The 17,962-nt window shown below is 38.4% G+C and overlaps 1 protein-coding gene across 1 annotated transcript in view; it reads right to left on the minus strand.

The window, feature by feature from the left end:
• Positions 1-282: 282 nt before the first annotated feature.
• Positions 283-17,962, minus strand: part of LOC140623585 (rho GTPase-activating protein 20-like) — a 75,993-nt gene continuing 58,313 nt past the window's right edge. The window contains exons 12-13 of the mRNA XM_072810032.1: positions 3,958-4,437; positions 283-1,537 (exon numbers count right to left, since the gene is read on the minus strand). Of these exons, the coding sequence (XP_072666133.1) occupies positions 4,200-4,437 (238 nt within the window). The 3' untranslated portion in view covers positions 283-1,537; positions 3,958-4,199. The remainder of the gene's footprint in view (positions 1,538-3,957; positions 4,438-17,962) is intronic.

Here is a 17,962-nt window from a genome sequence, read left to right on the forward strand (position 1 = left end):
CCTGCATAACTACTTGATTACAGTCTCAACCTAAATACTCTAGACTGTAAATTAAAAAGGAACAGGAACTTACCTGCTTTTTTTTTTTAAAGCATTGAGGGCTTACCACCTTGCATACAGTCACACACCACCTGATACATGGTAACTGTGATAAATATTTGTTGAATAAATGACAAAAGCAAAAAAGATGTTTCATATTGTGAGCACGGCACAGATCAAAATGCAGCAGTGAAAAGAGCTGCCCAAGTTCAAGGACACAAGAAATTATGTTTAAATGGCACCTATTTTATTACTGAGCTACAGGTTATATGGGAACCAATCCCCACTAAAAACAACTCCATTACTATTGACTAGACGCTCCACAACAAAAATGGTTATTGTTTATCAAGTGATGAAAAAAGTGTGACAAAAGTTAATAAGATAGAGAAAAATTAATAATGTTTAAAAAGTATTTGTTAATTATACAAAATATGGTCAACACCAGGTACTACAGCAAAACCAAAAGCCTTGACGGAAATGAACAAAACAACTTGTCTGAGTGTGCAATTACATTGTTAGGCTTTCAGAAAGAATTGTGATCTTGGAGAAAATCACAGGTAGCTGTATTTTAAAATTTTTTTTGATGTAAAATTTATATGCAGTGAAATACACCGATCTTAAGTGTACAGTTTGGAGAGTTTTGACAAATTCATGACTCTCATCCACACCATTTTCAAGATGTAAATATTTTCCCTCATCCCAGAAAGTTCCTTCATGTTCCTTTCCAGTCAACCCCCTTTCCGACAGGAAACTACTGCTGTGAAATCTAAAACCATAGAGTAGTTTGCCATTTCTAGATTTTCGTATAACTGAAGTTATACACTAAATGTATGTAATTGTGTGTCTGGTTTTTCTTGCTGATCTTAAAGTTTTGGAGATGCATTCATATTGTTGTATACATCAGCTGTTCTTTGTATTGCTTAACAGTGTTCTGTTGCCTGATATACATCACTAATAAGAAGACAGTGGGGTTTTTTATTATTATGTATATTACGGTTTTATATTTCATTTTCAAGTTATTCATTGCTAAAATTTAGAAAAACGACTTAGTTTTGTATTTGACTTGTATCGGTATCCTGTATGGAACCTTGTTAAATTCACTTAATAGTTGTAATGGGTATTTAGATTCCTTGGTATTTTATATATAAAAAATTGTATCATATATAAATTGGGAGAATTTTAGTTTTTTCTTTCCAATACTTATGTTTTCTTTCTTTTTTTGCATTACTACATTGGTTAGGACCTCAAAAAAAATGTTGAGTGGTTGTGGTGAGAATGGACTCTCTTGCTTCTTTCCAATCCCTTTTTTTTTTAAATTTTTTATTTATTTATGATAGTCACAGAGAGAGAGAGGCAGAGACATAGACAGAGGGAGAAGCAGGCTCCATGCACCGGGAGCCCGACGTGGGATTCGATCCCGGGTCTCCAGGATCGCACCCTGGGCCAAAGGCAGGCGCTAAACCACTGCACCACCCAGAGATGCCGCTTCTTTCCAATCCTAAGGAGAAAACATTTAGTCTTTTACCATCAATAATTGTAGCTGCAGTTTTGCACAAATACCTTTGATCAGTCTATTCTTAAGGTGTTAAAATTTTTTTTATCGTGAATAAGTGTTGAATTTTTTTCAAAATCCTTTCCCTGCACCTATTGAGATGATCACGTAATTTTTCTTTTTATTTTGTTTATGTGGTTGACTATGTGAATTGATTTTCTAGTGTTGAGCTAACCTTGTTTTCCTCTGAAAAACTTCACTTGGTTGTGATATATTTGCTTTTTTATAAAAGCTAGACTTAAATTATCAATACTTTGTTACAGGTTTTTGTGTCTATATTCACGAGATACTGGTCTGTAAAATATTTACTGTTATGTTCTTACCTGGCTTTAGTATCAAGCTTTTTTAACCCTATAAAATTGCTGCCTCTCCTTCTTCCTATATTTTCTGAACAAAGGAAAGCAATGTATTTCTTCCTGATATGCTAGTATAATTTACCAGAGAGTCTAGATTGGAATTTTCTTTAAGGAAAAGTTTTCAATTACAAACTCAAATTGATATTAGGGCATTCAGATCCACTAACTTCTTACATCTTTTGGCAATTTGTGTCCTCCCCCACCAAGGAATTTTTTTTTTATTTTTTTAATAATAAATTTATTTTTTATTGGTGTTCAATTTGCCAACATACAGAATAACACCCAGTGCTCATCCTGTCAAGTGCCCCCCTCAGTGCCTGTCACCCATTCACCCCACCCCGCGCCCCCCTCCCCTTCCACCACGCCTAGTTCGTTTCCCAGAGTTAGGAGTCTTTATGTTCTGTCTCCCTTTCTGGTATTTCCTACCCATTTCTTCTCCCTTCCCTTCTGTTCCCTTTCACTATATTTATATTTCCCAAATGAATGAGAACATATAATGTTTTACATCTAATCTGAGTTGTCTAGTATTTTAGCAGAAATTTTCAAGTAATATTACCTTATTATATATTTAATGTCTGCAGTTTCCCTAGTGATACACTCTTGTATTCCTCATATTAATATTTGTTTCTCCATCTCTTATTTTTGATCACTTTAGTTATGGATTATCAGTTTCATTAATCTTTTCAAAGAATCAACTTTGGCTTTGTCGGTCACCTTTACCGTTTGATTGTGTTCTATTTTTTTTTAATTTAATTTATTTGAGAGAGAGAGGAGAGAGAGAGAGAGAGAGAGAGAGAGAGGAGTCACAGTGGGCCAGGGAGGGCAGAGGGAGAAGCAGACTCCCCAAAGAGCAGGGAGCCTTATGTAGGACTTGATCCCAGGACCCTGGGATCATGAGCTGAGCCAAAAGCAGACGCTTAACCAACTGAGCCACCCAGGCACCCTGATTATATTCTATTTCATTGATTTCTGCTTTTATATTTATTTTCTTCCTTTTGTTTATTGGCTAAATGCAAATAAATGTTCAGTCTTCTTTTTATAGCCTTCAGTCTTCTCTTCTAACCTAGAGCCATACCTTTCCCTTCACTACCGTAGTTAGTATCATACAACTTTGGACCTGTGGTGGTTTCATCATCGCTCAAGTCAAAATAGTTTGTAATCATTGTGTGTTTTCTTTTTGAAACCATGGATTCTTTAGAAATATATTGCTTAATTTTAAAATACTTTGATAGTGTCGTCATAGCTTTGTGTTAATTACTTTTAAATTTAGTTTTGGCCGCCGCCTGGAGCCCGGCTTCCCGGGCTGCGGCGGCGCGAGCGGGGAGCGCCCTCGGCCTGGCCCCGCCGGCAGCCGCCCGCCCTCCTCGCGCCGCGCGTCTCCCCGGGACTCCCCCGGCCCGGCTGCCCCCGGCCCGGCTGCCCCCGGCCCGGCTGCCGACCGACTGCGCCGCGGCGCCCGCGGGATTTGACCCGGAAGGCCCTGCGGCGGGGGCGAGGGGGAGGCCCGGCAGGTCCCGCGGCCCTCGCGCGCGGCGTCCCGGCGGGAACCCTGGCCTCGCCGGCCCAGCGCAGCTCGGGCCTGGTGCGGCGGCGCCGCCAAGGAGCGGGTTGGAGGCGGCGGCGAGGACGACCGCGGAGCCGCCGCGAGGAGCAGGAGCACGACAAGGGCGACTCAAGGAGACCCGGCCGACCCCGAGGGAGGAGGTGCCCCTGTGGGCCTCAAGGACCCAGAGGGTTGCACATCCTTTTGGAATGACGTTTGATGACGTCATCCGGATGACGTGGCTGCCTGTAGACTGAATTAGCACTAGAGGCTGTGGAACGAGAAGGAAGAGTCTGTTAACGAGAAAGGCGATCTGCCTGCGAGTCAGATGATGGAGCCCTGGGGCATGTTCAGGAGACTCCACCTCCAGGAACGGTCCAGAACTGGGTTGAATTACTTAGTGGCAGGCCTGGAATCCATTAAAGTTCAATTAATTGAGAAATGTGCGGGATCGGTAAGCTACAAACCTGGTGGAGAAGGGCGGATTGACCACAGAGAAGCAGAACTTCCTACTTTTTGCCGTGACGACACATCCACTCACCACCAACAAGATTAAGTAGCGCCTCATCGAGAAGGTACAGGAAGCTGTTGTCGACAAATTCGTGAATGACCCTCAGCGTGTGGACAAGCGCTCGCGGCCCTCATCGGCCTGGCCAGGCCCCCACACCCCCGGAGAATGCTTTCGGCCCTTCCGGAGGGGCGGCGCGATTCAGCCCCCAGGACTGCGGCAGCTCCTTGCCTTCGTGCTGGCAGCGGCCACCAAGTAACGGCTCAGAGTGAAGGCCCTTTCCGCCATGTAAACCAGCAGTTTTTCTTCTATTGACTTCTGGTTTTCTGCAATTTGTATTTTCCACACTATAATTGGCTTTTGTTTTATGAAATGGTGGATGGCTTTTTCTTTTTTGCATGTATGCAGGATTCTGCTGGTACGAGAGGCCTTCCTCTTCCTGTTAAAAAAAACAAAACAGTTTTACTGCCATATTGGCAATCCATTCCTTGTTGCCATTCTCACTGTTCACCTGTTTTGGGTTTCTGGTATGCTTTGACTTTCAAATAACTCCAGTCGCCTCACACGCACATCTTTTGGATTACCTCCGGTTTGAGGTTTTCCCACGTGTGCATGTACATCTAGCATTCTGCCTACAATCCAGACAGAAGTCACAAAAAGGCCTTTAACTCACCACAGGTAAATATCTGTATCTATTAGGACATTTTATACATAGACCTCAGTTGAGATGTATACTTAGCAAAATTATTTTTAAATTGAAACAACACAGTAAGTAATATAAAATGCCCCTTGGATTTTGTTTCCCATGTAAATCTATTGTATTATTATACTTGATGTGATTTTAACTATTAAATCATAAAGGTCCAATTGTTTCACAAAGCCAGTTTGGGATGGGCTGCATTCCAGTTATGCTGTATATAGTTTGAATTCTATATAAATTGCCCCTTCTGGCCACTCCTGCCTCCGTCTTAGTATTTTGCAAGATTTAATTAGTTGTACACCTGGTGCCCCTCACTTGCTTCCGTCAATATTGTTTGATGACAAAACAGAACACTCATCATTGAAGGAAAGAGAAAAGATGTGTTTGGTCCCAAGAGTTTTTGAGCTGTGCCATTTGTGGTACTCTTTGCCTATGCATCTCCTTTTGGAATTATTTTTGGTCTTAACTGTTTTTTTTTTTTTTTTTAATCATATCTGTAGGGAAGAGGCTTGTGACCAGTACTAATCGTGAGTACAGTTTTTTTCTATCCACAAGTAAATTAATGTCTGCTTTTAAATGTCATTTATCTACTTATACTTTCTTGGGGGAAAAAAATCAAATGTCAATTTTAGCAGATGTTGCATGTAAATTGTTAGCAAGTAATGACTACAACTCAGATGATTAAGAATTTTGTAACAGAAAGCTCTGCTATGTTTTAATTTTTCTATACAATTATGATGCTTAGCACATTGTAAGCATATAAACCTTTGCTTTTTAAAGTTTATTTTTACTATTTCTTTATTACTGTTTATGGTATCAGCATTGGTTTCATAATGCAAATACTATATATTGAACAATTAAATGTCAAAATTCTTATTACCATAGTTCATGCTAATAGTGGGGCTTTCAGGTGTTTAGAGATTTTTTTGGTTAACATTCAATGCAAAAGTACTAGATGGTGTTATAACTTTAGAATTGAATTTTAAGGGATTCCCTAATATGTATACTATCTTTTTATCTGAAGTAATAAATAAACTATGATCTTGAAAGTGCCTGAATCAGAAAAAAATTTTTTTCAATTTAATTTTATTATGGTCAGAAAACATACTCTAGCTAATTTCAATTCTAATATATTTATTGAGACTTCATTCTTTTTGCCCAAGACATGATCTGTCTTGGTGAATGTTACATATCCACTTTAAAAGACTGTGTATTCTCTGGGTGCTGAGTATAGTATTCCATAAATGGAAATTAGATTAAATTCATTGATAATGTTACTAAATTTTTTATATTATTTGTGATTTTTCAGTTTATCAATTACTAAACCAAAAGTATTATAGTATCTAACTATACAAGTGGATTTGTCAGTGCTTCTCTTTAATTCTGTCAGTTTTTACAAGCAACACCCTTTTTGAACTCAGCCATAGTAACTTCTTGCAAGATACATCCACGAAGGCAAAAGAAACAAAAGCAAAAATGAACTATTGGGACTTCATCAAGATAAGAAGCTTTTGCACAGCAAAGGATACAGTCGACAAAACTCAAAGACAACCTACAGAATGGGAGAAGATATTTGCAAATGACATATCAGATAAAGGACTAGTTTCCAAGATCTATAAAGAACTCATTAAACTCAACACCAAAGAAACAAACAATCCAATCATGAAATGGGCAAAAGACATGAACAGAAATCTCACAGAGGAAGACATAGACATGGCCAACATGCACATGAGAAAATGCTCTACATCACTTGCCATCAGGGAAATACAAATCAAAACCACAATGAGATACCACCTCACACCAGTGAGAATGGGGAAAATTAACAAGGCAGGAAACAACAAATGTTGGAGAGGATGTGGAGAAAAGGGAACCCTCTTACACTGTTGGTGGGAATGTGAACTGGTGCAGCCACTCTGGAAAACTGTGGAGGTTCCTCAAACAGTTAAAAATATACTTGCCCTACGACCCAGCAATTGCACTGCTGGGGATTTACCCCAAAGATACAGATGCAGTGAAACGCCGGGACACCTGCACCCCGATGTTTATAGCAGCAATGGCCACGATAGCCAAACTGTGGAAGGAGCCTCGGTGTCCAACGAAAGATGAATGGATAAAGAAGATGTGGTCTATGTATACAATGGAATATTACTCAGCTATTAGAAATGACAAATACCCACCATTTGCTTCAACGTGGATGGAACTGGAGGGTATTATGCTGAGTGAAGTAAGTCAATTGGAGAAAGACAAACATTATATGTTCTCATTCATTTGGGGAATATAAATAATAGTGAAAGGGAATATAAGGGAAGGGGGAAGAAATGTGTGGGAAATATCAGAAAGGGAGACAGAACGTAAAGACTGCTAACTCTGGGAAACGAACTAGGGGTGTTGGAAGGGGAGGTGGGCAGGGGGTGGGAGTGAATGGGTGACGGGCACTGGGGGTTATTCTGTATGTTAGTAAATTGAACACCAATAAAAAAAATAAAAAAATAAAAAAAATAAACCATGTCTAAATAAAAAAAAAAATTCTGTCAGTTTTTTCTTCATGTACTTTGAAACTCAGTTACTACATGCATATAAAAGAGCATCCTGATTTCTTGATGATTGACCCTTCACTATCTTGAAATGTACACATCTTTATCTCTTCATCCGTTTATAATAACTCTTTTAGAGACCTTATTTGCCAATTCCGAAGTCTAGGTCCTGGTGGCACAGCGGTTTAGCGCCACCTGCAGCCCAGGGCGTGATCCTGGAAACCCTGGATCGGGTCCCACGTCAGGCTCTCTGCACGGTGCCTGTTTCTGCCTGTGTCTCTGCTTCTCTCTCTCTTTCTCTCTCTCTCTCTCTCTGTGTCTCTATGAATGAATTAAAAAAAATCCAAAGTCTACATCATCTGGGAGATTGTGTCTTTCATCTGCTGTTTTCATAGTTAGATGTCATATTTTCTTGGGTCGATACACATCTAGTAACTTTTGATAATCTGCAGGTAATTGTGGATGTCATATTACTGAGAATCTAATTTCTTTTCTTCCTGTAAAAATCATACCACTGGGCAGTTAATTTACTATAGGATCAGCTTGATCCTGTTGAGGTTGGTTTAAGACTGTTTTTAGTTGGATTAAAATGGCCTTAGTGTAACCCTCCTGAAGTATATGCTTCTAGGCTTTCAGCTGAATGCCCAAGATAGTCAACAAGTTCTCTCCATTGTGGATAGTTGAAATTCATTTTTTCCAGCACTGTGTTATCTCCAGAGTCATTCAACTCACAGTTACCCAGTAACTGTTCTACTCTAGTCCTTGTAAAATGTTGCTCTGTACATAGCATAAAATAGTATTTGGCACAAACTCTTTCTAGTGACTACATTGATTTCTGATATTCCTTCTCTGAACATCTTTCTCCTGTCTGGTACCTTCCAGTTAGCGTGGCAGCCCCAAGCACTGATTTGTTTCCTTCAACCTGCATGATTGCTGCTTTCTTTTTGAACTCTGCTTCCCTCCATTTCATTATGGAAAGAAGACTTCCCAGGAGAAAATCAGAGTGAATATATAGCTTACCTCGTGCATATCTTTTCTCTGAAGGACTATATCCCGTGTCTTTTTGTTGTCCAATGCCTGAAAACAATTGCTTTACATAATTTTTCCAGTTCCATAGTTATTTATGGCATTTTTTTATCATGACCCGACTTAAAATGCAGATAGACTTTTTCCTTTTTTTTAGACTTTTTTTTCTATATGAAGAATTACATTACTGATTTTTTCTTTTCAAGTTTTTATTTACATTCTAGTTAGTTAACATATATGGTAAAATTGGTTTTAGGTGTAGTATTTAGTGATTCATCACTTAGGTGTAACACTCAGTGCTCATCACAACAAGTGCCCTCCTTAATACCCGTTATCCATTTAGCCCGTGCCCCACCCACTACCTTCCATCAACCCTGTTTGTTCTCTATAATTTGAATCTTTTATTTTTTTTATTTTTATTTTTTTAACGATTTATTTATTTATTTATTCATGATAGATTTAGAGAGAGAGAGAGAGAGGCAGAGACACAGGAGGAGGGAGAAGCAGGCTCCATGCCGGGAGCCTGACATGGGACTCCATCCCGGGACTCCGGGATCGCGCCCGGGCCAAAGGCAGACGCTAAACCGCTGAGCCACCCAGGGATCCCTAATTTGAATCTTTTATGGTTTGCTTTCCTCTCTCTTTTTCTTTCCCTTCCCCTATGTTCATCTGTTTTGTTTCTTGAATTCCACATGAGTGAAATCATATGGTATTTGTCTTTCTTTGACTTAGTTCACCTAAAGTACTACACTCTAGCTCTATCCACATTGTTGCAGATGGCAAGATCTCACTCTTTTTGATGGCTGAGTAATATTCCATTGCACATATATACACACTATATCTTTCTCTTTTTTTGTATTTTTTTTATTGGTGTTCGATTTGCTAACATATAGTATAACACCCAGTGCTCATCCCGTCAAGTCACACTATATCTTCTTTGTCCATCCATCATTTGATGGACATTTTGGCCTTTTATACAATTTGGCTATTGTTGATAATGCTGCTATGAACATTGGGACACATGTGCTCCTTCAAATCAGTTTTTTTTTTTTTTGTATCCTTTGGTTAAATGCCTAGTAGTGTAGTTGTTGGATCATAGGATAGTGCTATTTTTAACTTTTTCAGGAACCTCCATACTGTTTCCTAGAGTGGTTGCATCAGTTAGCATTCCCTCCAACAATGTAAGAGAGTTCCCCTTTTTCTGAATCCTTGCCAACATCTTCTGTTTTCCTGTGTTATAATTTTAGCCATTCTGTCATGTGTGAGGTGGTGTCTCATTATGTTTTTTTAAGATTTTATTTATTTATTCATAGACACACAGAGAGAGGCAGAGACACAGGTAGAGGGAGAAGCAGGATCCCCAGGGTCCCCAGGATCACACCCCAGGCTGCAGGCGGTGCCAAAACACTGTGCCACCAGGGCTGCCCTCATTATGGTTTTGATTTGTATTTCCCTGAGGATGAATATGTTGAGCATCATTTCATATGTCTGTTAGCCATCTGGATGTCTTCTTTTGGAAAAATGTCTGTTCATGTCTTCTGCCCATTTCTTAACTGGATAATTTGTTTTTTTGGTGCTGAGTTTGATAAGTTCTTTATAGATTTTGGATACTAACCCTTTATCTGGTATGTCATTTGCAAATATCTTCTCCCGTTCTGTAGGCTGCCTTTTAGTTTCGTTTATTGTTTCCTTTTTTTAAAGATTTAAAAAAAAAGATTTTTAATTTATTTATTCATGAGAACAGAGAGAGAGAGAGAGAGAGGCACAGACACAGGTAGAGGGAGAAGCAGGCTCCATGCAGGAAGCCTGACGTGGGACTCGATTCCAGGTCTCCAGGATCACCCCGGCCGAAGGCCAGCACTAAACCACTGAACCATCCAGGCTGCCCTGTTGATTGTTTCCTTTGTTAAAAAGCAGAGACTTTTTATTTTGATGAAGTCCCAATAGTTCATTTTTGCTTTTGTTTCCCTTTACTCTAGAGATGTATCAGGTATGAAGTTGCTACAGTTGAAGTCAAAGAGGTTGCTGTCTCTGTTCTCTTGTTTGATTTCCTGTCTCAGATTTAGATCTTTCATCCATTTTGAATTTATTTTTGTGTTTGGAGTAAGAAAGTGGTCCAGTTTTCTCAATACCATTTGTTGAAGAGAATTGTCTTTTTGAATATTCTTTCCTGCTTTGTCAAAGATTAGTTGACCATATAGCTGTGGGTCCATTTCTGGGTTTTCTCTTCTGTTCCATTGACCTTTTATGCCAGTATCACACAGTCTTGATGATTATAGCTTTCTAAAATAGCTTGAAGTCCAGAATTGTGATGCCTCCAGCTTTGCTTTGCTTTGGCCATTGGAGGTCTTTTATGGTTCCATACAAATTTTCGGATTGTTTGCTCTAGCTCTGTGAAAAATGCTCATAATATTTTGATACAGATTGCATTAAATGTATAGATTGCTTAGAGTAGTATATAAATGTTAATAATAGTTGTTTTTTTAATCCATGAGTATAGAATGTTTTTCCATTCTCGTCTAAATGGTTTCTACATTCTTTCAGAGACAACAGGTTTGTGGACTATTCTATCAAGAAAGGAGACTGGCTTTTCTGTCTCCTTTTTTTTTTTTTGCTATGAAGGGAGAATTCCCTTATAAAGGATGCTTTTAGTATCAGTTGGGTCTTTTCCAGCTGTTTCCAATTGATTGCTTGAACTCTACACTCCTTTGAATAATCCCTGTTGTGTGTGTGTGTTTTATAATCCCTGTTGTTAATTTGCTTAAAATAATACACAAATAAAATAAAGCTTATCTTTGTTTACAGTTTTTTTTTTTTTCACAGATGCACCAATAGACTGGTAGTGTAAGACAGTACCAAGAAATCCAAAATGCTTATATTTATTTTTTTAAAAGACTTTATTTGTTTATTCATCAGAGAGAGAGTGAGAGGCAGAGACACAGGCAGAGGGAGAAGCAGGCAGGGAGCCCGACGTGGGACTTGATCCTGGGTCTCCAGGATCACACCCTGGGCTGAAGGCGCGCTAAACCACTGAGCCACCTGGGCTGCCCCAAAATGCTTATATCTAAAGGCTTGCAAAATTTTGAGATGATGTAGTATTTCCACACTGATGTCTAATGTCATAAATACATACAATTCCCTTAATTTAGAAATTTACTTGTTTCTACATCTTTAGAATCTACCTACTTTTACACATTTATTAAGCTCATGTAACCCATAGGTTACAAAAAAGGTGACTCCTTGAATATTTGACTAATTATTTTAGTTGGCTGATAGGAATTTGAATGGAATATAAGATGCATAATGGGAGAGGGAACAGACTTCTGGTTGCTTAGCTGCCATACAGAATGGGGAAAATGAGCACATACCAACTTGTAGCTAATAATGTGATCTTGAATGTACTTTACCCCTGCTATTTTGATCTTCATTTGGTCCGCAGAAGTAAATTTGTACTTCATATCCAAAGTGAATTATTTACTCTTTCATTGGATCTAAAAAGTCAATCAAGACATATCAATATTTCATATCTCTATGAAAACAATTTTTTTCAAAAGTCTATACTCAAATAGGTAGGTTTTGGGCTGCATAGGTGGCTGAGTTTGTTAAATATCTGACTCTTGATTTCGGCTCAGATCAGGATCTCAGGGTTGTGAGATTGAGCCCCATGTTGGGGCTTGGGATGCTCTCTCTTCTTCTCCCTTTGCCCCTCCCCTGTTTTCTCTCTCTCTCTCAAAAAATAAAAATAAAATAAAATAAAACAAAATAAGTAGGTTGATTAAGTACTATTACAGTAAATTTATCCTGGACAAATATGGAAATTCTTAATTATATGTGAGGATTTACAGTAAATAATAATAAAATAAATTTAAAAGTTTAAATTGACAGTAAATACTGCACACAGCAAAACTACAAAATTTGAATGGAGAAATTCTGATTTGATTTATGACTGCAAAAACAGTGCAAACGTGGGTATGAAAAATCAATTAATCACAGAAAAACTTCATGTAAAATGTTTATAGAAAGTAATTGATACCTGATGAATATTTTAAAACAAAATTCCAATGCAGGTATAATTCTTAATATTTACATGCATAAACAAATACCCAGGCATCCCTAGGAGTAAAACAACGGGACAAAAGGGGGACAGGCAAAGCATTTTATGCACGCGCAAAATATATCTAAAACAAGCTACATTTTTTACAGAACAGTGGTAGTTTCTAACATTTTTTTTCAGTAATATTCACTCAGTCTTCTCAGTATGGTCAAAGCTGTAGCTATTACGATAAATGCTATTAAACCTGAAAAGTGTTGAAACCAAATTATTAATATTATGATAGCTCTATCAAAGTGAATTGATAAAGAGATCTTGCTAAAAAATTACTTGCATATCTGGTACAACTACATTTTATGGTATTATTAACATTGGCAAATATTCACTTGCAAAATGTATTTGAATCCAAATCAGACTTATCTGATAGGTCCTCAACAGAGAAAATCAAGGTCCTTTCATACAAGTAGACCTTGGTAAGTTTCCAAGATTCTTTGGTAAGTTTTAAAATACAGTTGAACTTGAATCCAGTTTTGGAAAAAAAATGTTTGCCACTTCTATCTCCTTCTGCATTTCACTAGAGAGAATGTAAGAGAACCTAATATTCTACAAAACTAACATCATATGGATACAAAGTGCCAACATTCTCAAATGCAGTAAAAATTAACCTTATGTAAGTACTTAGTGGGAGGGAGATGACATGAGTGGGACTGTGCTGACAGAAAAGTATACGTGTGTCTTATATTTAAGCTCTTTAAGAAGAGAAACCATACATGGCATATTTATAATGACAGAGCCATGAAAGTGGACCCTACAGAGATTGATGTACAATTACTTCCTAATGCATATGCTGAAAAAGGAAGTTAGGTTCTGCTTTCAGGTTGGTACTCTCCTCTCAAAGCTAAGCACTAATGAGTTGTTTGTTTAAAAAGGAAGGTATTATGCTGAGTGAAATAAGTCAATCAGAGAAGGACAAACATTATATGGTCTCATTCATTTGAGGAATATAAAAAATAGTGAAAGGGAATAAGGGGGAAAGGAGAAAAAATGAGTGGGAAATATCAGAAAGGGAGACAGAACATGAGAGACTCCTAACTCTGGGAAACTAACAAGGGGTGGTAGAAAGGGAGGTGGGTGGGGGGTGGGGGTGACAGGGTGACAGGCACTGAGGGGGGCACTTGATGGGATGAGCACTGGGTGTTATGCTATATGTTGGCAAATTGAACTCCAATAAAAAATTAAAAAAAAATTTTTTTAAAGGTATTTGTCATTGTACCTACCATCCATAGGCTCACCCCATTTGAGTGTTTAAATGGCTCATACCTCAGTGTATCAGAAGAGAAATAAAATCATGTCAATCCGTTGAATAAAGTATGCCTAATCTTTCTAAACTTGTGCCAGCTCCCTCATAAACAAATGAAAAATTTTCTTTAAAAGTTCTTTCAAAAAGCAGCACACATTTAAAAAAGATCAAATCATTCCAGTTTTACACTGATGTGTAGAAACCATTAACAGAAAAATAAGCAAATTATATATATGAAGCTTTGTGCCTACCAAAAAGATAAGAAGGAAGAAAGGACATTTAAAAGTGTGCAGAAGTCTTTTTTTTTTTTTTTTTACAAATGGTAACATCTAATATAGGCCAGCATTTTGCACAATATTCACCTTGATGAGTGTAGATAAGAGAAAATGGAACATAATATTTTGTTCAGTCCATTTACCATTTCACAATACAGGCTAACCCATTTGTTTTTATATTCTATTAATATTTTAAATTTTGTGGTTACTTTTTATACTTTTTATGTGTTTGTTTTTTCTATAACTTATAAGTATTTATCCAAGAATAAAACTTCTTATGTTTAACATTGTTTGTATCACTTTTACATTAGCAAAAAGCCTGATTTTGATTAGCTAGCTTCTTTACATTCTATGTTGTAGGAGGAAAATTACACCTTTTTAAAAATGCTCTGTAGATTTAGTAAAAACTGTTTCTCAGCAACTCTTGACAAATAGCAGCTGAGAGGTCCCACACGTAAATTGAGTGAAATTAAGGCACCTGTAGTCATTTGGCACAGGTAGGCAATTGTCACATTAGCTTTTACTTTCCTAGGTAATGGAGTTGATTTCATAATGCTTTATAATTCCAAATGGGGTACTGTTTGGTCTTCTGAAATCTAAACTTCCAAGATTTAAGACAGTGATGAAAAGCAAATGGTAACTTGGCTGACTTCTTTCTTTCTTTTTTTTTTTTTTTAACTTGGCTGACTTCTTAGCTTTTTGTGTAGAGTATGTGTTTTGTAATGAGAACACACTAATAAACAACTTTTATCAAGATTGGCTTTAACTGTTGGTGCAGTTGGAGGATGTGAGATGGAGAGATGAGAGCCCAAGCCTCACATTTAGTGAGTGACACTCAGATTCCTTTGGTGTATGTGGGATTAGGAAGTTCTGAAAGGGTGAAGTACTACTGATTTTACTTTCAGAATTTTTGCAAGTGAGTCCACTTGCTTTGGCCTCCAGTTTTATTAGAAGTCATAAAAATGTCAATAATTGCTATTTAATATGATAAAATGAAACTTGAAACAAGGAATCAATAAAACAATGATAAGCACCTAAAGTAGTGGAAGGGTGATTCACTTGGTAAGAAAATATGCAATTTAATATTAATTTTTACTCTGAAAATTAGAGCACTTTATTCTGAATCAGGAAATCCTCGTTATGGTTGTTTCTAGTAAAGTCTGGAACCATGGAGAGTCAGTCTTTTGTGGAGGCTGGATATCATTTTACATGGCCTATCATTACAAATTAGGAGTGGGGTAATTTTTATAAAGAATAGTATTATGCAATCCTAAAAGCCTGCATCCCAAAAGAAAACATTCATTTTGTGCTATGCCCAGCGCCTTTTCCAGACTCCTGGACAGAGTCTGGCCCCATCAGTCTAAAGGAAATAAATAAATACTCATTTGACCAATACTGAAACAGAGTATCACCAAGAGCACATATTGTGTTATAAAAGTTCATCCAAGGGATCCCTGGGTGGCGCAGCGGTTTGGCGCCTGCCTTTGGCCCAGGGCGCGATCCTGGAGATCCGGGATCGAATCCCACGTCGGGCTCCTGGTGCATGGAGCCTGCTTCTCCCTCTGCCTGTGTCTCTGCCTCTCTCTCTCTCTCTCTGTGTGACTATCATAAATAAATAAAAATAAAAAAAAATAAAAAATAAAAGTTCATCCAAGATAACTTCTGCAAAATCTTTCAAAAACCTTTAGATGAGAAGCTGCAACTCATTGCATTGAATTCATGCTAAGATCACAAATGTGTGTGTGTCATCATTCTCACGTCCTACAGACACAGCAGATACTGCTGCTCAGTCTTTATCCACACAACTCTTCAGACAGCCAACTCCAATAAACCATGTAAATTAAAATCTGACTCTGATCCAGTCCGATGAATTTTATGTTGAAACTGGATGGCCCTACAATCAACTTAATGTAAACGTACTGTTTAATTATCAAATTATCAAAATACTTTGTATAGTATCACAGTGAAACATAAAATACCATGTATACCCCTGGAGGAACTTTAAATCTAGGAGGAGAGACAAGACACAGACTATCATCCTGCGATGTTAACTGGCATTTTGGCGAGATGGCCAAGGCAAGAGAGTTCAATAGGGAATCTAGTTGAAGGAGAGAGCTGTATGTAAAAGATTTAAGGAGACAAAGAGTAACCTCCAGGGAACTTGGCTTAGGTTAGAGACAAGTAAAGAAGGCCAGATGTAGAGTGGAAGAGGTAGGAGAATTGCTAGGAAGGATTCCAGGGTTAGTGAGCGCTGATCCTGAAAAACAGGTGTTTACCCTCTGCTCTTCTCTACATTATCTACTGGATATAGGTATCTGCTAGCCCATGGTAACTCTCTATAGTTAGAGAGCAGGATTATTGTAGCCATAATTGCTGCAGTGATTCTATAAGACCTAATAATAGAAGAAGCAAGTTTGCATTATTTGAACTATCTGTGTTTCTTGTTTTATGAAGAACAAACAGTGACATCAGATTCATTCTTAAATATTAAGTTTTATAAGGTTGAGGGACACTGAGGCATTTTTGTAATATTGAATTGGATATTAGAAATAAAATGTACCTTTGTAAAATATGCCTTATACTGAATTAAATATTTGATGGATAGCCTTCGTGAATGGGTGGCCTTTCATAATTTAAATAAACTAAATATTCTTATCGTATATTTATAAGAAGAAACTAATAGTTCTTTCTACAATTTGTAGAAATGACTTTTGCCATGGAACTCTTTATGAAGTTATCTTCTAATTTTGTTCTCTACCACATTCTGCTTGTGCTAGCTATATATTTGATAGTCTGGCATAGGCAACCTTATTTCAGCTCTGGGATTAAATTTACTGAAAGTAATTATGTTAATTTATGTTAATTTTGAAGATCTAAAATTATTTAATATTGTATCCAAAATCTTATTAATTCTGTGAATATATCAAAGTCAACTTATGTATTTGTTGAAAGTAACTTTTCATAATCCCTATTTGTTGATTGATATCTTAAACTAATCTCATATTTTTGTAGAAATGCACAATGTCAAATTGTATGCATCCAGATATAATCTTCAGAAGTGCTTACTTGGATCATTCTGCTTGAAAAGGATATTTCTCGCAATATAACCAAGGTTTCCCTTTTATTTCCTTTTAAAATAGTTGAAAATATGAAACACTGGATGACCTGATAAAGTACATTTGAACAGATTTCCTACTGGTATCTCAGAGCTTAAGTACTGTTACCAGGATTGCAGATGGTCAGTCTATAAGACAAAACCTATCAAATTACTGATTTCTTCTATCGACAGATGGCTAAGGGGCCTAACAGAAGCTCAGTTTTCAAGTTATAGGGGTGTGTGTGTGTGTGTGTGTGTGTGTGTGTGTGGCCATATTTGTTAGTACAATGTTGACAACTAACTCTTGAGTTTTGAGTAAAGAATACTTTACCTAACTAAAGCAAAACAAAACAAAAAAATTTAAGACTGTTGTTTTATGTAAACTGTGATCTAAATTTTCCTGTGAAAACCAAAGATAGGGAGGAGGGGCAAGATGGCGGAAGAGTAGGGTCCCCAAATCACCTGTCCCCACCAAATTACCTAGATAACCTTCAAATCATCCTGAAAATCTACGAATTCGGCCTGAGATTTAATGAGAGAACAGCTGGAATGCTACAGTGAGAAGAGTTCGCGCTTCTATCCAGGTAGGAAGACGGGGAGAAGGAAATAAAGAAACAAAAGGCCTCCAAGGGGGAGGGGCCCGCGAGGAGCCGGGCTGAGGCCGGGGCGAGTGTCCCCAAGACAGGAGAGCCCCGTCCCGGAGGAGCAGGAGCTGCACCGACCTTCCCGGGGGAAAGGGGCTCACGGGGAGGTGGAGCAGGGCCCAGGAGGGCGGGGATGCCCTCGGGCTCCCGGGGACACTAACAGGCACCTGCGCCCCGGGAGAGTGCGCCGAGCTCCCTAAGGGCTGCAGCGCGCACGGGGGACCCGGAGCAGCTCGGGGGGGCTCGGAGGCGGCTCCGCGGAGGGGGCTGCGGGGGGGGAGCAGCTCGGGGGGCTCGGGGGCGGCTCCGCGGAGGGGGCTGCGGGGCGGTAGCAGCT

This window comes from Canis lupus, chromosome 33 (genome assembly GCF_048164855.1).
Source record: "Canis lupus baileyi chromosome 33, mCanLup2.hap1, whole genome shotgun sequence".
NCBI lineage: Eukaryota > Metazoa > Chordata > Mammalia > Carnivora > Canidae > Canis > Canis lupus.